The sequence below is a fragment of the Nothobranchius furzeri genome, chromosome 3, assembly GCF_043380555.1.
Source record: "Nothobranchius furzeri strain GRZ-AD chromosome 3, NfurGRZ-RIMD1, whole genome shotgun sequence".
NCBI lineage: Eukaryota > Metazoa > Chordata > Actinopteri > Cyprinodontiformes > Nothobranchiidae > Nothobranchius > Nothobranchius furzeri.
Window position 1 is genome coordinate 83,097,122 of NC_091743.1, and position 21,357 is coordinate 83,118,478.

The following is a 21,357-nucleotide window of genomic DNA, read 5'->3' on the forward strand; positions in this document are numbered from 1 at the left end:
AAATGTGTATTGGGGATAAATCTACCTACTTTTTTTCTTTTCAAGCACTTTGTTTTGTTTTCTTGATTTTATTTGAATAATTTCCGGCCCTTTCTCTCTCTAACCTTCCTGCTGCACGTTTTCTCCATCTTTCAGAAAAACAGTTTCCTAGATTTACTTCTTTCTAACTAATCAGCCAAAGGGATCTACCGAACGCAAAAAAAAAAAAAAAAAAAAAAAAAAAGAAAGAAAAAAAAAGCTTAATATGCGCTGCGCTCCAGCAGCAACGAGTTGAAATCACCGGGGCACAGATTATGAACTTAGCTGAAAAGTACTCGAAGTACCAGAGAATATGGGCTGATATAAACGATCGCAAATGAATGACTTTGTTTTGGTGGAGCGATTTTGTGAATATAACAGCGGCCGCGTGCAGGACGCAGCTGGAGGATTTGAGCCATTACCGCTGCGTCCTCTCTGCTCATAGAATGCCCGCAAAGCTGAGTCCATAAATGACGTCATATATGTGGATACTGGATCTTTTTTCAGGCTTCCCGCCATTTGAATTTTTAGGAAACCCGCATCTTGATTCTGGGTTTAAAAATGCGTTGTAATTACCGCGTTACTGACAATTGTACCGAGTAAATACCATTATCTTTCCCTGTAATGCCTTACATTACCATATTACAGCAAAAAGCAATGCATTACAGTAATTAATTACTTTTGTACTGCATTACTCCCAACATTGAGAATCACAAAGGTAGAAATATATATACCGTTATTTATGACCCCAAAGTAACACCACCTGATGGATCAGCATCAGACTGGCTGAAGTTCAGAGTACAAGCCAAGTTTGTTTCTAATGTTGTTTCCAACTACCTGACCATCTGCCCCTGGTTAGCTCTGCTTGTAAACCACACTGCTTCTCTCTCTCTCATCCTTTCAGCGTCAGAGATCCAGCATCTGTTTATCCTGGGTCTCAGGAGATGTCCTGCTTCATGGCTCACCATCATAAGACGCTCCACACGGGGTTAAGGTTACAAACCCCCCACACGTCCCTGCTGTTGGGGCTGCAGTGTCTCAGCAGCACCCTGAAATGCACCCACACGCGTAAATAAATAATAAAATGTTTTTTTAAGCACAAGAGTAATCTTTCATTTCAATTTGACCAAAGCAAGTATTGAGGACTAACTAGCCTCCTTGTCAGAGTTTGGTTGCGGAGCTGCTGATGACACTGCTCATCGTCAGGACGGCACTTAGTCAGGTTGTTAGTAATTACATTTAAAACCTTCATGACTCTGCAGTCCAACTAGTAAAAAAGCTCTTTTTTCTTAGAATGACTGAAGTATTTCATTGTATTATTTAATTGATAATAAGCTCATGTATGCTCAGTATCTCCACATTTTCCCCCAGACAAAGGAAGGTGTGCTGAATGAGCAAAGCAAAGACTTTCTACATCCCGACTTTGGCTCTGGTTGATCTGACGGTGCCAGAAGCCTGTCAGGAACTTGGCAGAGCAGCAGACTCTGCAGCTCGCTGCGTTTTAATACAACTGAGGAGGAGGTGAAATTAAATTACTGCAGCTGCTCCTGCAGGATCAGACCCAGCGTTGTTAGTTTGAACACAATCAAGACTCTTCAGAAGGAAACGCAGGAACAAAAGAAGAATTTCAGCACTTTATTATCTTAATTAAATCACTTTTATTGAGCAAATATCTTTCTGTGTGTTCTTACATCACAGTTAAAATTGTTTTGTGACTTTTAGCTCAGACTTTGTTGGGTTTCTGCGTCGAACATCAGATGTCGCTCTTCATTCGAGCTCTAGCGAGCTCCTCACGGTGGGGAACAACTCAAAGAAACCCTGCAGGAGGAAGCAAGACAGGAAGTGGATGTGTAAAGTTGAAAGCATCTGTAAATGTTTTCAAAATAAAAGTTGCAACACGTGAAGTTGAAGGACTTAAAGCCTTAAAGGGACTTTACGGAGTTTTGAATTTTTATGCTCGCAATTGCCCCCTCAGGCCAAAAGTGTAACGGCAGCTTCAATAGTAGGCTCGTGCACGAAGCGCGCATGCTGTACGTGCACAATCCTTAACGAAAATAACAGCTGAGACAGTCCCGTGTGTGTGTGTGTGTGTGTGGCCCGGAGGACAGAGGACAGGAGAACGTGCAGCTAATTAATTAAATAATTTGGTTCTGTAGCTTTCTCTTCAGCACAGCCGACAAAGGTTTATGATGGGTCAGTCCTCCAGCATGCTCAGATCATTCCCTTCCCTTGCTTGAAAAATTGTTCCAAGATGAAAGTTGAACCCACATCTTTTTTATCTGTGAATTCAATGCCGTTCGGCGAGTCTCAAATAAAAATTTGGGCATCTTACTGTAAAAAAATATACCATTAATGTAAAAAAGAAACTCTAAATAAACTATGTTCACATCCAGAATCAAACCCAGGTCTTCTGCATGGGAGTCAGACATCTTACAAGGTGAGCTACACTCTAGTAACATTTACAGTATCTGTAACGTCTATATCCTTGATGACAGCTGAAACAACGTCAAACCAAAGAACGGTTCGGAGTGAAAATGGCTATTTTGTTGCTAATTTGCAGGAAATATCTAGAAGAAAGTTCTACAGAAAGTAGCTAAGGGTCCTCAGAAATGTAGCTAGCTTTGTCACTAGGCGTTAGGAACAGCGACAAAGTGGCACTGCCTCTCTCTCTGCTGCTAAAGCTACGGATAGCAAATGCTACGGGCGATGCCTGAGCGTGAACGCGCATGAAGCAGCCTGCTCGACCCGAGCATCTCTCTTTTTCTGTGATTTTACAGAAAAACAGGCAATCACAGTAAAAATGCCAGGCCTCATTCTACAGGACCAGGGCATTGCAGGAGAATGTATGAAGAAGACATTTATTATTTCTATACATGTTTTGACTGTCAAACTTCCGTATAGCCCCTTTAAAGAATCGTTGATTTGGGACAAAATGTCCATCGGCTGAAACAGCTGACTTTTAACACCATCCTAAACTGAATCTCACATTTCTTAGTTACCAATAAAATATTTGGGTTTAAATTATTTAAAAAGTGGCAAATAAAATCTTTTATGTCTTATTTAAGTTCTAATTTGACCTGAAACTAACACTTATGGAGATCAGTTCATGAATGTATACAGAAAAATATAAATACAGATAAAACTGACAGTTAAATATTCAACATCCTTTTGTTTTTGGTATAAATTTACAAATCAGATGGTTAAAGTCACACACTAACTAGCTGTTAGAACATGAAGTTTTTCCTCTGATTCAGTAAAGTTTCAGATAAACAGATCCTGAGACAGAGGCGGTTTAACGGCATGGTCTGCGTTTACCTTGAAGAGGGTGGTGCTCTGCAGCACGCTGGAGGTGCAGCACATCTCCCTGATGGAGTGCATGGAGAGCTGTGGGGCACCGATGTCCACCACGGGAACGCCGAGGCGAGCTGCCAGGATCGGTCCGATGGTGGTCCCACAGGGGCTGTCGTTGCGGACCATCACGTCCTGCAGGGTGACAACAGGGAGTCTTATTTTGAAATTCCCACTGTAAAAACTCTGTCTTCAGGTATTGTTTTTTCTGAATTTAAGTTAGTTTCTGTTTCTTTTATTTATTTTTTTGTTATCTCCACATAAATAACGTTAATATTAAAGTTGTACAGTGTTTTTATGTGAGCGACCGGTTTAGGTAAGCATCTTTTCTACTGAGAGCGAACCTGCAGCGGCACGCCGACCCGCCCGGCCACTTCTCTGATGATGGAGGCTGTGACAGCTGTGGTGGCGTAGCGCTGGCTGCTGTTGAACTTGATCACCGGACCCTGAGAGGAAAGTTCAACTCACCAAATCCTGACATGTGACATAAGCAGGAAACGTCTGGCTCACATAGGTGATAAATGCACTGACCTTGTGGAAGGCCGGTCGGTGGTTTTCTTCGTGTTTCTCTCTGAGAATCAGAAACAAAAGTCAAGTCAAATGAAGCAGAACCACTTCCTGATTGTATGCTAAAATAAATAAACTCGATCTTGTTTAAAGAGCACGTGTTGTAACGAGCTAGGAATAACGAGAGTGGGCCCTCAGAAACAGCTACACAGACTGGGATCAGGTTTAAATCCACCTGGTTTTTCAGAATAAATGTCATAAATGAAGTAAATAATATATAGATGCTTATTTAAAGGCTCTGACGTTCCACAGCAAAACATTTAATCTGAAAACAAGGTGAGATTCACTCCCGATCCAAGAAGCAGGTAAACTCCATATCCAGAAAGAGCCGTGCGAGTTTAGCAGTAAATGTTCATTTTCTACTTTAAGTCTGGATGTTTTATAGAGTTTAAGTCACATAACACTCAACAAATCCTTAAGGCTCTAATCTGGAGTATTTTTTATGCAAATGTGATTATTTTGCCTAAAAATCCCAAAGGACCTAATGCTATTTGTCATACAAAGTCTGTATGCTGTAGTTTGGGCACTTACTGGTAGTTTAGGTACTTACTGGTAGCTTAGGTACTTATTGGTAGTTTAGGTACTTACTGGTAGTCTGGGCACTGGGTGCTTACTGGTAGTTTAGGCTCTTAATGGTAATTTGGGCGCTTATTGGTAGTTTAGGCTCTTAATGGTAATGCGGGCACTTACTGGTAGTTTGGGTACTTACTGGTAGTTTAGGCTCTTAATGGTAATTTGGGCGCTTACTGGTAGTTTATGCTCTTAATGGTAATTTGGGTGCTTACTGGTAGTTTGGGAACTTACTGGTAGTTTGGGTACTTACTGGTAGTTTGGGCACTGGGTGCTTACTGGTAGTGGTTTGGGTACTGGGTGCTTACTGGTAGTCTGGGTGCTTACTGGTAGTACAGGCGCTTACTAGTAGTTTGGGTGCTTACTTGTATTTTGGGCCCTTACTGGTAGTTTGGGCGCTTACTGGTAGTTTGGGCGCTTACTGGTAGTTTGGGTGCTTACTGGTAGTTTGGGCACTGGGTGCTTACTGGTAGTGGTCTGGGTACTGGGTGCTTACTGGTAGTCTGGGTGCTTACTGGTAGCACAGGCGCTTACTAGTAGTTTGGGTGCTTACTTGTATTTTGGGCCCTTACTTGTAGTTTGGGCCCTTACATGTAGTTTGGGTGCTTACATGTAGTTTGGGTGCTTACTGGTAGTTTGGGTGCTTACTGGTAGTTTGGGCGCTTACTTGTAGTTTGGGCGCTTACTTGTAGTTTGGGTGCTTACTGGTAGTTTGGGCACTGGGTGCTTACTGGTAGTGGTCTGGGTACTGGGTGCTTACTGGTAGTCTGGGTGCTTACTGGTAGTTTGGGTGCTTACTTGTATTTTGGGCCCTTACTGGTAGTTTGGGTGCTTACAGGTAGTTTGGGTGCTTACTGGTAGTTTGGGTGCTTAGTGGTAGTTTGGGAGCTTAGTGGTAGTTTGGGAGCTTAGTGGTAGTTTGGGTGCTTACTGGTAGTTTGGGTGCTTACCGGTAGTTTGGGTGCTTACTGGTAGTTTGGGTGCTTACTGGTAGTTTGGATGCACGGCATGTGCCATGTCAGCACTGATCATGAAGGACCGCGGCGCCGCCTGCTGGAAGGCGGTGAGGTTGGAGGAGGAGGCAGAGAGCCGACTGAGGATCATCTCCGTCAGGTTGGACTGAGCGCCCTGAGCACTCTCAGATCCCACCTGCAGCCACAAGAAACTCCATAAACAAACGTTTTATGAAGTCTATAAGAACCACCAACATAATCCGTCATACCTTAAAGTAAAAAAACCCTCACTTTTCTTTATCTGTACACGATTATTTAGTTGTAAGTTGAATTGAACCTCAATAGTTCCCTGAAAATGTCCAAATGTTCAGAAATATGAGTTTAATAAAGCAAATCATCTTCTGTTAAAGCTCCTGTATTCTGAGATGAGGGATTTATTTGTGATTTCTAAATTTTTAAATACATCCAGTTGAAGAAAGAAGTTATGAGTGAAGTTTTCCTTGCAGGGAATGAGAAGGGATGAAGACTCACCTCCTCATTGTCGTACAGAGTGATCATGCGGATGTTTGGATCTTTGGCCAGAGAGTCTCCGCTGCACGACTCCATCAGTCCCTAAAAGATGAGAGATGAGAGCAACAAATGTCATGTTGGCACGCAGGTAATTCTTCAGAAAGGGTGTGTGTGTGTGTGTGTGTGTGTGTGTGTGTGTGTGTGTGTGTGTGTGTGTGTGTGTGTGTGTGTGTTAATCAGACCTTTAGAGCACAATAGCAGCTGTGTAGGTTATCCAGACGAGGAGAGTAGATGAACTCCTCGAACACTCCTCCCAATGCCTGCAGAGATGAGAACAGAACTTCAAAATAAAACACCTAAAGAGTACAGAGATCTACTTTTATTTGACAATGAACTCCTTCACTGCAAGCCGTTTCCTGATCAGAAAAGCCCCTGACTGCCAGCGTTTGAGTGTTTCTAATGTTTTTTTGAAGAGTACCAGAACATTGTGCTCTATGATCATGTAAACGCCAAAAGCACCAAAAAAATTAGACTCACTTCTTACATCAGGAAGAATCATCGTGTTACTAGCGTTATCCGTTGTCGAATTGTGAGCAGAAGAAGCTTTTCCGGTTCGCTCCTGTTCACAGCAGCAGCCCAAAGCGACCTCCTAATTCATGAATTTCTGCTTCCCAATCATGTGACGTGTGACATACGCAGATGAAGATCAGCGTTAGACGTGATATGTACGGTGCGGGGGCTCGATCCGATGCCCGCCCAGTAAAGAAAATGCAATCGACGACTTTAGTCATCAATGGCAGTGAATAGTGTTGTCAAAAAAATCGATACCTAGATATAAATCGATGCTAAAAGTGGTATCTACATTAGGTATTCCATCCCTGTGATATCGATATTATGGACTATTATACACAGCCTTCTTCAAGTACACCGACACGCACGACAGCCAGGTGCCGTAAAGCAGCCTCCGCCTCCCAGACAAACAGAAGAAGAAGACGCCGCATGGCTACATTGCAATTTCCCACGCGAGTTGTCTCCGATCCAAGTTTTGTCTGCCAAATAAATAAACAAAAACATAAACAGCGAATTTGGGAGGCGCTTCACAGCCCAACTTAATTAGCATACCAAGTCCGACCCGTAGTTGTATATTAACGCTTATGTGCTTAAAGGAAAACTCCCATTTATTGCAACCCAGACTTAATTTCTAGCATGCAGTATGTTTGTTTACTCACGCTGACAACTTTGGTGCTACTTGGATTCCCCGGGGTATTTAGATCCGTCGGCGAATCGCCATCAGCGTATATCCATATAATGGGTGCGGACGGGCACCCATGGTGCAGCCTCGAAATAAAACATTATCTGCACCAAAACATCTCAATGTTGAAAGGTTTTGTTAGGAATCATTAACGTGATTCCCCTGTTCGTTTGGAGCGGGTCTGGGATTTCTAGGCGTGAACAGACTAGCCGCGGCTAATCTAACCGGCGCTTTTAATGACGTCACCGCCGTGCGCCAATCTGTTTTTATTAAGATTACCGGTAGATGTACCTTTGTCCTACTGTGGAGAAATTCGTTTTCTCCCTTTATTGACCAACAGAGTTGTTCAAAAGTACAGAACAAAACATATGGCATTACATCTTATGACAAAAATGCACCTTAAACAGAGTTTAAGCAGCAAAACATCACTCTGCAAATAGTGTATATAGTGAGACAATTCATGATTTAAAGTGTTAACTTTCGCCAGTTTTTGTATGCCTCTCGTCTCGTCTTCCTCCGCTTATCCGGGTCCGGGTCGCGGGGGCAGCATCCCAACTAGGGAGCTCCAGGCCGTCCTCTCCCCGGCCTTGTCCACCAGCTCCTCCGGCAGGACCCCAAGGCGTTCCCGGACCAGATTGGAGATGTAACCTCTCCAACGTGTCCTGGGTCGACCCGGGGGCCTCCTGCCGGCAGGACATGCCCGAAACACCTCCCCGGGGAGGCGTCCAGGAGGCATCCTGACCAGATGCCCAAACCACCTCAACTGGCTCCTTTCGATCCGGAGGAGCAGCGGTTCTACTCCGAGTCCCTCCCGAATGTCCGAGCTCCTCACCCTATCTCTAAGGCTGAGCCCGGCCACCCTACGGAGGAAACTCATTTCGGCCGCTTGTATCCGCGATCTCGTTCTTTCGGTCATTACCCAAAGCTTATGACCATAGGTGAGGATTGGGACGTAGATCGACCGGTAAATCGAGAGCCTGGCTTTCTGGCTCAGCTCCCTCTTCCCCACGACAGATCGGCTCAGCGTCCGCATCACTGCAGACGCCGAACCAATCCGCCTGTCGATCTCCCGATCCCTCCTACCCTCACTCGTGAACAAGACCCCGAGATACTTAAACTCCTCCACTTGAGGTAGGACCTCTCCCCCGACCCGGAGGTGGCAAGCCACCCTTTTCCGGTCGAGAACCATGGTCTCAGATTTGGAGGTGCTGATCCTCATCCCAGCCGCTTCACATTCGGCCGCGAACCTACCCAGCAAGAGCTGAAGGTCAGAGCTGGATGAAGCTAGGAGGACCACATCATCCGCAAAAAGCAGAGACGAGATTCTCCTGCCACCAAACTCGACACACTCCACACCACGGCTGCGTCTAGAAATTCTGTCCATAAAAGTGATGAACAGAACCGGTGACAAAGGGCAGCCCTGGCGGAGTCCAACCCTCACTGGGAACAGGTCCGACTTACTACCGGCTATGCGGACCAAACTCACGCTCCTCTGGTAAAGGGACTGAATGGCCCTTAACAGAAAGCCACCCACCCCATACTCCTGGAGCGTCCCCCACAGGGTGCCCCTGGGGACACGGTCATAAGCCTTCTCCAAATCCACAAAGCACATGTGGATTGGTCGGGCAAACTCCCATGCCCCCTCCATCACCCTTGCAAGGGTATAGAGCTGGTCCACAGTTCCACGGCCAGGACGAAAACCACATTGCTCCTCCTCTATCTGAGATTCAACTATCAATCGGACCCTCCTCTCCAGTACCTTGGAGTAGACCTTTCCAGGGAGGCTGAGGAGTGTGATCCCCCTATAGTTGGAACACACCCTCAGGTCACCCTTCTTAAAGATGGGGACCACCACCCCGGTCTGCCACTCCCTAGGAACTGCCCCCGATGGCCCTGTAGGCCTCCTTCTTCAGCTTGACGGCTCCCCGAACCTCTGGTGTCCACCAGCGGGTACGGGGGTTGCCACCACGACTGGCACCGGCCACCGTACGACCACAGCTAGCAACAGCCGCCTCGACAATCGCAGAGTGGAACAAGGCCCACTCGGACTCAATGTCCCCCACTGCTCTCGGGACGTGGTCAAAGCTCTGCCGGAGGTGGGAGTTGAAGACCGTCTTGACAGGTTCTTCTGCCAGGCGTTCCCAGCAGACCCTCACTATGCGTTTGGGTCTGCCAGGTCTACGCGGCATGTTCCCTTGCCATCTGATCCAACTCACCACCAGGTGGTGATCAGTTGACAGCTCCGCCCCTCTCTTCACTCGGGTGTCCAAAACATACGGCCGCAGGTCAGATGATACGACTACAAAATCTATCATCGACCTGTGACCTAGGCTGCCCTGGTACCAAGTGTACCGGTGGGCATCCTTATGTTCGAACATGGTGTTCGTTATGGCCAAACTGCGGCTTGCACAGAAGTCCAATAACAAAACACCGCTCGAGTTCAGATTAGGTGGGCCGTTCCTCCCAATCACACCCCTCCAGGTCAAGCTGTCATTGCCCACGTGAGCATTGAAGTCCCCCAGCAGGACAATGGAGTCCCCTGATGGAGCACTATCTAGCACTTGTCCCAGGGACTCCAAAAAGGGTGGGTACTCTGAACTGATATTTGGCCCATAAGCACAAACAACAGTCAGGACCCGTTCCCCGACCCGAAGGCGCAAGGAAGCTACCCTCTTGTCCCCCGGGGTAAACCCCAACACACAGGCAGAGAGTCTCGGGGCTAACAAAAAGCCAACCCCAGCCCTCCGCCTCTCACCCGGAGCAACTCCAGCAAAGTAGAGTGTCCAACCCCTCTCCAGGTCTCGGGTTCCAGAGCCAATGCAATGTGTCGAGGTGAGTCCGACTATATCTAGCCGGTACCGCTCAACCTCTGCCACAAGCTCCGGCTCCTTCCCCGCCAGCGAGGTGACGTTCCATGTCCCAAAAACTAGTTTTCTTGTCCAGGGATTGGACCGCCAAGGCTCCCGCCTTGGTCTGCCACCCGATTCACATTGCACCGGACCCTTCATGTTCCTCCTGCGGGTGGTGGGTCCACAGTTGGACGAGCCCATGTATCCGGTTCGGGCTGGGCCCGGCCGGGCCCCATGGGCGAAAGCCCGGCCACCAGGCGCTCGCTCACGGGCCCCAACCCCAGGCCTGGCTCCAGGGTGGGACCCCGGTAACCCTCCGGGCCGGGTACTCCAACTCTTCGTTTTAACCGCCATGAAAGATCCTCCGAACCATTCTTTGTCTCACCCTTCACCTAAGACCAATTTGTCATGGGAGACCCTACCAGGGGCACTAAGTGCCCCAGACAACATAGCTCCTAGGATCATTAGGGCACTCAAACTCCTCCACCACGATAAGGTGTATGCATGTTTTAAAAAATGCTGATACTTGCAAGGTTTAAGCACTTTATACACTTAATTCTTAACATTTAATTTTTGCAATATAAATTGAGGAATGTTATTTTTTGAATAAACTTGTTCAATAAATTGGTGTTTTTAAATAGTATCGAAATCGAGTTTTTTTCCCCAGTATCGAATCGAGTTTTAAATTTTAGTATCGTGGCAACCCTAGCAGTGAATGAGTTAAACATTTTCAACAAGTTGTTCAGCACCAGTCCTTTTGGAGCCGCAGGTGTTACGTGTGTGTCTCTCATCCAGTTGGTGAGTGACAGGAAGTAAGCGGCTGGTTTTCTGACCTGACAGGAAATGACTGGATGGTTTAGAGACTCACCGCCGGCTGCGTGTCGGCCAAACACAACTCAAAGTCCAGCAGAACTTCAGGCTCAACGCTGAGCTCTGAACACAACGCCTTCACCAGGGCTGGGTGGTGCTTCTCCATCTGAGAGGGATTAGAAATAAAAAGACACATTTCAGTTTCTCAGCTTCTCTAAAACTGAAAAAGTTTCAGTTTTGCTGAAAAAGAAAAAACAGAAGCAATTTGAAAAAGGCTCCCACAAAATAAAAATTATTTAAAAATCCATTTTACTATTTAAAGGGACTTTTCGGACTTTTGAATTTTTATGCTCGTGATTGCCCCCTCAGGCCAAAAGCGTAACAGCAGCTTCAATAGTAGGCTCGTGCACGAGGCGCACATGCTGTACGTGCACACTCCTTAACGAAAATAACATTTGAGATAGTCGTGTGTGTGTGTGTGTGTGTGTGTGTGTGTGCGCGTGTGTGTGTGGCCCGGAGGACAGAGGACAGGAGAACGTGCAGCTAATTAATTGAATAATTTTGTTCTGTACCTTTCTCTTCAGCACAGCCGACAAAGGTTTATGATGGGTCGGTCCTCCAGCATGCTCAGATCATTCCCTTCCCTTGCTTGAAAAATTGTTCCAAAATGAAAGTTGAACCCACATCTTTTTTATCTGTGAATTCAATGCCGTTCGGCGAGTCTATAATAAAAATTTGGGCATCTTACTGTAAAAAAATACCATTAATGTAAAAAAGAAACTCTAAATAAACTATGTTCACATCCAGAATCAAACCCAGGTCTTCTGCATGGGAGTCCAACGTCTTACTAGGTGAGCGAAAGCACCAGTGACATCCTTTGTATCTGTAACATTTATATCCTTGATGACAGCTGAAACAACGTCAAATCAAAGAACGGTTCAAAGCAAAAATGGCTATTTTGTTGTTAATTTGCAGGAAATATCTAGAAGAATGTTCCACAGAAAGTAGCTAAGGGTCCTCAGAAATGTAGCTAGGTTCATCACTAGGCGTTAGGAACAGCGACAAAGTGGCACTGCCTCTCTCTCTGCTGCTAAAGCTACGGATAGCAAATGCTACGGGCTGTGTCTGAGCGTGAACGCGCATGAAGCAGCCTGCTCGACCCGAGCATCTCTCTTCTTCTGTGATTTTACAGAAAAACAGGCAATCACAGTAAAAATGCCAGGGCTCATTCTATTTATTATTTCGATACATGTTTTGGCTGTCAAACTTCCTTTATAGTCCCTTTAAACAGAATCACGTAAAATATGTTAAAGATTTAGTGACAAACTTTGTAATGTTTTTTAATTATTTAGACATTTTAAGTGATTAAATATATAAACGGATTTGAGGTTTTTACCGTGGTGGAGGCGCAGGAAGCATCTCCAGATGAAGAAGAACCCGTCTCTAGCTCCTCCTGAACGGCCGTGGCGATTATGGGAACTCTAGAACACAGAAAAGAAATCTCTTCCTCATCAAGGTGTTCTGTTAGATCACGTTTGTACCGCTCTGGATTTACCAGGACCGCCTCCTGCAGCGGGTCTCGGTACTGTTATTGTGCTCTGCGTCCTGGAGAGGTTACTGTGTTCACACCTACATAAACGAACCACCTCAAAGGAGAAAACGGACTAAATGAGACATGTGGTGAGGGAGTTTACCACCTGGTTATGATGTCATCAACAGGTAAAGGAAACTCTAACACACTCAAGAGGACATGTGGAGTTTTAGCTTGTTTCCTAAAGAGAAAACAGCTCCAAAGGATTCTGATGCTAATAACTTGTCGGATTTTCATCTAAACCAACATTCCACCATGACCTAAAACTGGAAAAAAAAGGGCCAGAAAATGAACTCACAAGTGGTTCTCCTTGTTTGGGCCGAAGGAGTCGTTGATGTCCCGCTGCAGGTGGATGGCGAGGTGAGGAACCCTGAGGAGAGGCCGGGGGATGTGGACCAGCCGGTGGATGAGCTTCCCACCACTCTGCAGGGACAAGATCAGCAGCCATGACTCCAGAAGATTCGTGAATGACCCAAACAACTCTGACAGGAAGACTTAGTCCTGTGTGGTTACATTCCCCAAGACAAAGTGTTTCCTTCTATTGTAACAACAACCAAAGGGAATAGCAACAGAATAAATCTGTTATAATCAACAAAACAACCACATAACACAAATAAATCATATTTTTCCGGGTAAATAATAAACAAAACCACAAAAGCACTCATCAGCTGTGATCAAACTGATGATGAGGTCTAATTTAGCAGAGTTTGACCGAAAACTGACCACATGGAAATGTTCAGGGTTTCAGATTTTGTCTTTAGAGATCTGGCGCCCCCTGCAGTTTAAACACAGTAAAAACACCTTTTCCTTCCAGGTTGATCTCCAAGTGTTCAGAAGAAAACTATTAAGACCTAAATGATCTGAAATGCTAAAATATTTTTAAAAAACCTTAAAACCATAAAATCCAAAGTCCATTGATACAACTAGTTTCTGATGAGATACAAAAAAAGGTTTTCTAAAGTAGAAAAATGTCTGAATGCAAGAAATGTCTGTAACTGTAGACATAGATCTCCAACAGACCTGAGAGATTTTCACAGCATTTTTCCAAATTTGTCACAGTTAATCGTTTGTAGATCTGAAGACTGTTGATGCACAAAGACTTTCACAGAAGAAAACAACAAAAGGTAAAAAGAAAACAGGAATAAAAAACAAACAAGCTTAAAAACCCTCCAGCGGGTTTAAGTGATGTCATCAAGTTAACGATGACATAAATCCTGGTACCTTGACTATTACGCGGCCGGCGATGGTCAGGTCTCGATCGAACCAGGTGTTCCAGATGCCGCCGCCGTAACACTCCACACCCACCTGCAGACAGCCCTGCTTTGTCCTCTTAGACCTCGGCTTCACCTGGAAGTGCGCACACGCGCACAAACACACACACACACACACACACACACACACACACACACACACACACACACACACACACACACACACACACACACACACACACACACACATTTTAGAATGTAGAATTTAGAATACAGTTTAAAGTTTTAGTGCTGACCTATAGAGCTCTTAACAACCAGGCTCCAAGCTATTTATCTGAGCTTTTATCCCCACACACCACTTCACGGAACCTCCAATCCACATCTGAAAACCTCCTGGCTGTTCCTCGAACCAGACTAAAACCCAAAGGGGACAGGGCCTTTCAGTCTATTGCCCCCAGACTTTGGAACAGTCTGCCTTCAAATCTCCGTCTCTTGAAATCTGTAGAGGTCTTTAAAAAACATCTTAAAACTCACCTTTTCATCCAGGCTTTCCCCCGCTAAATATTCTAAAAGATGGCTTTGTTCTTGTTCACACCTTGACTTTGTTTTTACTCCTGATTTTGGTCACTATTGTTGTCACTGCTATTGTTTTTATGATGTTTTTATTGGTGGGGCCTTACTCTGAGGCAGGGGCTGTCTGTGTGGGCTCCGATCATGGAGAAACCATTCCCTGGCAGGTAACATCCGCCCACTGCAAAAGCAATGAGACTGGAGAAGTTCCTGGTCACAAAGTACTACAAACAGGAAGATGATTTGTTATAAATCAGCCATGAAACCTGAAAACTCTCCCCCGTGACCTTTAACCCTAACCCACCTTGCCGGCTGGCTTGATGTCCCACTGCTCAGACTCCTTCAGCTCAATAAATCCAGCCTCGAACAGATGTTGCCTGCATTCTTCAACCACTACAGAGCAGAAAAATAGTTAGGATTCGGACATTTAGTGACAGTAATAAAAATAATCAAGATCAGTTAATTCATTCATGAATGATTATTTACAAGCTTGCAATCTAGTTTCACTCAGAGCTCCTATATCTAACCTTTTCTCAGGAAGGAGCGGCGTTCGCAGATGCGACACGTTATGAAATATCTGTTCTTCTTTATCTTATCTGGAGCTCAAAGTCGTCTGGTAATCTGACCGGCGTCTTGACTTGGGACCAAGATAATGCTGACAGCTGCACATCTCTTTGGTCTATGATTACAGGAGAAAAAGTAACCTGACCACTAACAGCTGGCAGGTTTTAACCCTCTGCCTTATCAAATATAACCTGTTATCGCTTCATCTGAACTTAGTTCAGAGTTTAGGTGGCAAAATTCGAGTTTTAAAATGTTTTAAAGGCAAAAAAATATTTAAAATTTTAAAGAACACTGACTAAATGACAAGGGGTTAATAATTTTGACTCTAGAAATAAAAAAGTAGCACAAAATCACAGGTTCAGTTTAATTTTGTGTTGCTCCTGCTTTTAACGTTTATTACAATGTTTGATCTCCAAAGACATGAATAACAAAAGTTGATTTCATGTTAGAATGACAACAAATCTATTTGTAGGGAAAATACAAAAATAAAGCATCATCCTGTAGCAAAACACCGAGAAACAAGCCTGAAGACATTTAGACTTTCCTGCATCGTAAGGTTTGTTTACAACGTTAAATTCAATAGTTACATGACTTTACCGTGATATGGAGACACTCCTTTGTTGACAAACTGCAGAAACTCTTTGGCTGCTTTTTGAACTGCTTCTTTCTTCATGATCAAACTCTTGAAGAAAAAGGTTAAAAGTGAATTTCGAAACAGCTAACAGCTAAATGATGCTAGTTGCAACTCCAGGGCAACAGGTTCCAGCCTTTATCTGCTAAGGTAAATCAGACAAACTAACACAAACCTTTAACCTGGTTTCAGTTAGAGATAATTACAACAAAAACGTTTTTAGGGTGCAGTTCAACACCAAAATAATGACCGTCTCGCCCGATAAAAGGAAGCACCGGGGCTTAAATCCAGCTAACCCGAACGGTTTTGCTCTGTTCCTGTTTTCTTCAACCAGAAACTAAAGCAAAAACCAGATTCCAGCTAGGAAACAACACCCAGTTATGAATCAAACACAAATAATAATTTTTATGACACTTACCATCGTCAGTCTGGAATGAGACAGGAAAAGAGCAGAGATTGTTTATGATCGTGGAGCGCCAGCGACACCCTGCGGTCGGGAGGTGCAACTAAACATTTTAGCTTTTAACAGGTTTTCTATTGGATAATATGTTTAATCTAATATGTAAAATAATTATGGGTTTCATAAACACTAAAAATACTGTTGACACTTTTACTTAAAGTTCTAAAGTGAATAATTTGGATAATATGAGATCTTCAGTTAAATAGTGACAAAACTTTATCAACTATGATAACTAAGACGTTGATAATTCAATTATTTTTCCATTTTGCTTCTATTTTCATTTCTAAGCTATCTGTTTCTTATCTGTTTATAATGTAAAGTGGCAACTGTTTATCATTGTATTGCCACAGGAACTAGCCTTACATAGTCCTGAGCACCATGAGAGGAGGAGGAGGAGGAGGAGAAAACAATGAAGAGATGTTTACCTCAGCTGTCATTTTGTATTTTCTCTGCTGCTTTTCGAGGAAGCCCAGAGGGAGGAGAACACACACTCACACATTCAGACTCTATTAATAGATGTGAGAGCAACAGGCTGCAGTTCTGAACATCTTCAGCACCAGATCATGTGGGAATTTCTCTTAAAGCACCAGCAGCGCTCTGAATTTATGATGGTTAAATGATGTGAGCAGCTGCATCATCACACTGAAAAGTAATCGTGATGGTTCTTTATTTACATAACGGGTTTCGAAACACGTTTTTACAGTTCATAAAACTGACTTTAAATTTAATCAATTGTAAATCTAAAAGCATGTGTAGATTTTTTAAAAATTGGAAAATTTGAGCAAAGAGTGGGAACACAAGGGATTTTGTTTGCATCACTGCATCGTCGTCATCTTCCTCCGCTTATCCGGGTCCGGGTCGCGGGGGCAGCAACCCAACTAGGGAGCTCCAGACCGTCCTCTCCCCGGTCACCTCCACCAGTTCCTCCGGCAGTATCCCAAGGCGTTCCCGGACCAGATTGGAGCTGTAACCTCTCCAACGTGTCCTGGGTCGACCCGGGGGCCTCCTGCCGGCAGGACATGCCCGGAACACCTTCCCAGGGAGGCGTTCAGGAGGCATCCTGACCAGATGCCCAAACCACCTCAACTGGCTCCTTTCGATCAGGAGGAGCAGCGGTTCTACTCCGAGTCCCTCCCGAATGTCCGAGCTCCTCACCCTATCCCAAAGGCTGAGCCCGGCCACCCTACGGAGGAAACTCATTTCAGCCGCTTGTATCCGCAATCTTGTTCTTTTGGTCATTACCCAAAGCTCATGACCATAGGTGAGGATTGGGACGTAGATCGACCGGTAAATTGAGAGCCTGGCTTTCTGGCTCAGCTCCCTCTTCACCACGACAGATCGGCTCAGCGTCCGCATCACTGCGGACGCTGAACCAATCCGCCTGTCGATCTCCCGATCCCTCCTACCCTCACTCGTGAACAAGACCCCGAGATACTTAAACTCCTCCACTTGAGGTAGGACCTCTCTCCTGACCCGGAGTTGGCAAGCCACCCTTTTCCGGTCGAGAACCATGGTCTCAGATTTGGAGGTGCTGATCCTCATCCCAGCCACTTCACATTCGGCCGCGAACCTACCCAGCAAGAGCTGAAGGTCAGAGCTGGATGAAGCTAGGAGGACCACATCATCCGCAAAAAGCAGAGACGAGATTCTCCTGCCACCAAACTCGACACACTCCACACCACGGCTGCGCCTAGAAATTCTGTCCATAAAGGTAATGAACAGAACCGGTGACAAAGGGCAGCCCTGGCGGAGTCCAACCCTCACTGGGAACAGGTCCGGCTTACTACCAGCTATGCGGACCAAACTCACGCTCCTCTGGTAAAGGGACTGAATGGCCCTTAACAAAAGGCCACCCACCCCATACTCCTGGAGCGGCCCCACAGGGTGCCCCTGGGGACACGGTCATAAGCCTTCTCCAAATCCACAAATCACATGTGGATTGGTTGGGCAAACTCCCATGCCCCCTCCATCACCCTTGCTGGTCCACGGTTCCACGGCCAGGACGACAACCACATTGCTCCTCCTCAATCTGAGATTCAACTATCAATCGGACCCTCCTCTCCAGTACCTTGGAGTAGACCTTTCCAGGGGGCTGAGGAGTGTGATCCCCCTATAGTTGGAACACACCCTCAGGTCACCCTTCTTAAAGATGGGGACCACCACCCCGGTCTGCCACTCCACAGGAACTGCCCCCTATGACCACGCAATTTTGCAGAGACGTGTCAACCATGACAGCCCTACAACATCCATAGCCTTGAGATAGCCAGGACGAATCTCATCCACCCCCGGGGCTCCGCCGCTGTGTAGTTGTTTGACTACCTCAGCAACTTCTGCCCCAGAGATTGAACATTCCATCCCCAGGTCTCCCGGCTCTGGTTCCTCCTCAGAATGCGCGTAGGTGGGACTGAGGAGCTTCTCAAATTATTCCTTCCACCGCCCGACTATAGCCCCAGTTGACGTCAGCAGCTCCCCATCCCCACTGTAAACAGTGTGAGCGAGTTGCTGCCTTCCTTTCCTGAGGTGCCAGACAGTTTGCCAGAACCTCTTTGGAGCCGATCGATAGTCTTTCTCCATGGCCTCACCAAACTCCTCCCGTGCCCGAGATTTTGCCTCGGCAACTGCCACTGCTGCACCCCGCTTGGCTATCCGGTACCTGTCTGCTGCCTCCGGAGACCCACAGACCAGCCACGCCCTGTAGGCCTCCTTCTTCAGCCTGACGGCTCCCCGAACCTCTGGTGTCCACCAGCGGGTACGGGGGTTGCCACCACGACTGGCACCGGCCACCTTGCGACCACAGATAGCAACAGCCGCCTCAACAATCGCAGAGTGGAACAAGGCCCACTCCCCTACTGCTCTCGGGATGCGGTCAAAACTCTGCCGGAGGTGGGAGTTGAAGACTGTCTTGACAGGTTCTTCTGCCAGGTGTTCCCAGCAGACCCTCACTATGCATTTGGGTCTGCCAGGTCTACGCGGCATCTTCCCCTGCCGTCTGATCCAACTCACCACCAGGTGGTGATCAGTTGACAGCTCCGCTCCTCTCTTCACTCGGGTGTCCAAAACATACGGCCGCAGGTCAGATGATACGACTACAAAGTCTATCATCGACCTGCGACCTAGGCTGCCCTGGTACCAAGTGTACCGGTGGGCATCCTTATGTTCGAACATGGTGTTCGTTATGGCCAAACTGCGGCTTGCACAGAAGTCCAATAATGAAACACCACTCGATTTCAGATCAGGTGGGCCGTTCATCCCAATCACACCCCTCCAGATCATGCTGTCATTTCCCACATGAGCATTGAAATCCCCCAGCAGGACAATGGAGTCCCCTGATAGAGCACTATGTAGCACTTGTCCCAAGGACTCCAAAAAGGGTGGGTACTCTGAACTGATATTTGGCCCATAAGCGCAAACAACAGTCAGGACCCGTTCCCCGACCCGAAGACACAGGGAAGCTACCCTCTCGTCCCCCGGGGTAAACCCCAACACACAGGCAGAGAGTCTTGGGGCTAACAAAAAGCCAACCCCAGCCCTCCGCCTCTCACCCGGAGCAACTCCAGCAAAGGAGAGTGTCCAACCGCTCTCAAGGACTTGGGTCCCAGAGCCCATGCTATGTGTCGAGGTGAGTCCGACTATATCTAGCCGGTACCGCTCAACCTCTGCCACAAGCTCCTGCTCCTTCCCCGCCAGCGAGGTGACGTTCCATGTCCCAAAAACCAGTTTTGTTCTCCGGGGATCGGACCGCCAAGGCTCCCGCCTCGGTCTGCCACCCGATCCACACTGCACCGGACCCTTCTTGTTGCTCCTGTAGGTGGTGGGTCCACAGTTGGATGAGCTCATGCATCCGGTTCGGGCTGGGCCCAGCCGGGCGCCATGGGCGAAAGCCCGGCCACCAGGCGCTCGCTCACGGGCCCCAACCCCAGGCCTGGCTTCAGGGTGGGACCCCGGTAACCCTCCGGGCCGGGTGCTCCGACTCTTTGATTGTAAATCCATGAGAGATCCTCTGAACCGTTCTTTTTCTCACCCTTCATCTAAGACCAATTTGTCATGGGAGACCCTACCAGGAGCACAAAGTGCCCAAGACAACATATCTTCTAGGATCATTTGGGCACTCAAACTCCTCCACCACGATAAGGTGACGGTTCAAGGAGGAGAGGTGAACTTGGAGGCAAATTTGATTTTTGATGCGTTCATACAGTCTAAAGGTGAAGAAATAGGAAAAGTAGCTTTTTCCACTAACATCTATCCATCTGTTTCCTAACAAACCCATCAGATCCATCATTTTTACAAGCAGCTGCCTGAAAAACTGCTTTAACTTTAAATTAAAAGTCCTGATTTGCTTTAAGTGGAACAGACTGCACCTCTGTGCATCTCTGACTCTCAGGATGGTTTTCCCTTTTAAGGCAGGTTAGTCTGAGCCTTCCCTCCTCGAGTGTTGTCATCAACAACATGAACGCCTCGCCATGTGAGGACGGCACAGAGCTTCAGGGGCCGCCATCTTTGCGTCCTCACATTGATATGCCATGAGATCACAGAGAGGCAGGAAGGTTTCATTTTAAACAAGATTCCTGTGAATGGCAAAATCACACACACACACACACACACACACACACACACACACACACACACACACACACACACACACACACACACACACACACACACACACACACACACACACACACACGCGCGTGGTCCAAGTTTTATTATAGCAATAATATCATGTAGCTGTAACTGTTAAGGTGTTGAGAAATACAATTTATTGTGTTTTTTACTAAAAAACAACAAAATGAAAGTATTCCAGTATTTTGTTTTATGCATCCATGTCCTTCAACCTCATCGTTCCCTTTAACACCCGCCATTGTGTCACATGACATCCTGTCAGCCTCTTTTAAAAGAATACAATTAATTATAGAGACTGCTGCAGCTTAAACACACTTTTCCAGGAAAAACTGAAAGTGTTGATCGCTCACAACACAAAAACATTAAATTTTTTAAAAATAAACTGAACCAACTGACTGACCCTCCAGTTCGTCTATAAAAATGTTTTAGTTAATCAAACTTTTTGGATTAAAGACGAACTGGGAGCAACATGATTAGGATGAACGAAGGACGGAGAGAGAGGAGAGATTAGAGACAGTAACAGGAGGAGAGGGAGCGAGGCACGTTCACTGGTAGGAGGGGGTCAACTACAAATACCCAGGAGCAATCACTTCTCCTTCAGTGCTCCTCTCAGCTGCAGCCCTCCAACATGACCTCCTACGCCTCCTCAGCCCAAAGCGCCTCTTCCTACAGACGCACCTTTGGTCATGGCACCTACGCCTCCCCCACCCTTAACCGCTCCCTGCTGGGCCACAGTGGAGCTGGTGGAGGTCACGTCACCTCCAGGGTCTATGAAGTGACCCGTACCAGCTCCACGCCCACCTATCGCGTCTCCTCCAGCCACTACGGCAGGC

The 21,357-nt window shown here is 46.4% G+C and overlaps 2 protein-coding genes across 2 annotated transcripts in view; one reads left to right on the forward strand and one right to left on the reverse strand.

Moving 5' to 3' along the window:
- Positions 1 to 1,638: 1,638 nt before the first annotated feature.
- On the reverse strand, positions 1,639 to 15,937 carry dnpep (aspartyl aminopeptidase). Its single transcript, XM_054734751.2, has 15 exons — positions 15,863 to 15,937; positions 15,411 to 15,495; positions 14,554 to 14,642; positions 14,360 to 14,473; positions 13,690 to 13,815; positions 12,767 to 12,891; positions 12,274 to 12,358; positions 10,936 to 11,043; positions 6,209 to 6,286; positions 5,988 to 6,068; positions 5,492 to 5,652; positions 3,898 to 3,937; positions 3,711 to 3,812; positions 3,334 to 3,501; positions 1,639 to 1,836 (listed from the first exon to the last, which is right to left on the reverse strand). The coding sequence occupies exons 1-15, from the start codon at positions 15,863 to 15,865 to the stop codon at positions 1,786 to 1,788; spliced, it is 1,416 nt and encodes a 471-aa protein (XP_054590726.1). The 5' UTR covers positions 15,866 to 15,937; the 3' UTR covers positions 1,639 to 1,785.
- Positions 15,938 to 21,113: 5,176 nt separating this feature from the next.
- desmb (desmin b) overlaps positions 21,114 to 21,357 on the forward strand; it is a 9,015-nt gene continuing 8,771 nt past the window's right edge. The window contains exon 1 of the mRNA XM_015957997.3: positions 21,114 to 21,357. This exon is cut by the window's right edge and continues 370 nt beyond it. Within this exon, the coding sequence (XP_015813483.1) occupies positions 21,153 to 21,357 (205 nt within the window). The 5' untranslated portion in view covers positions 21,114 to 21,152.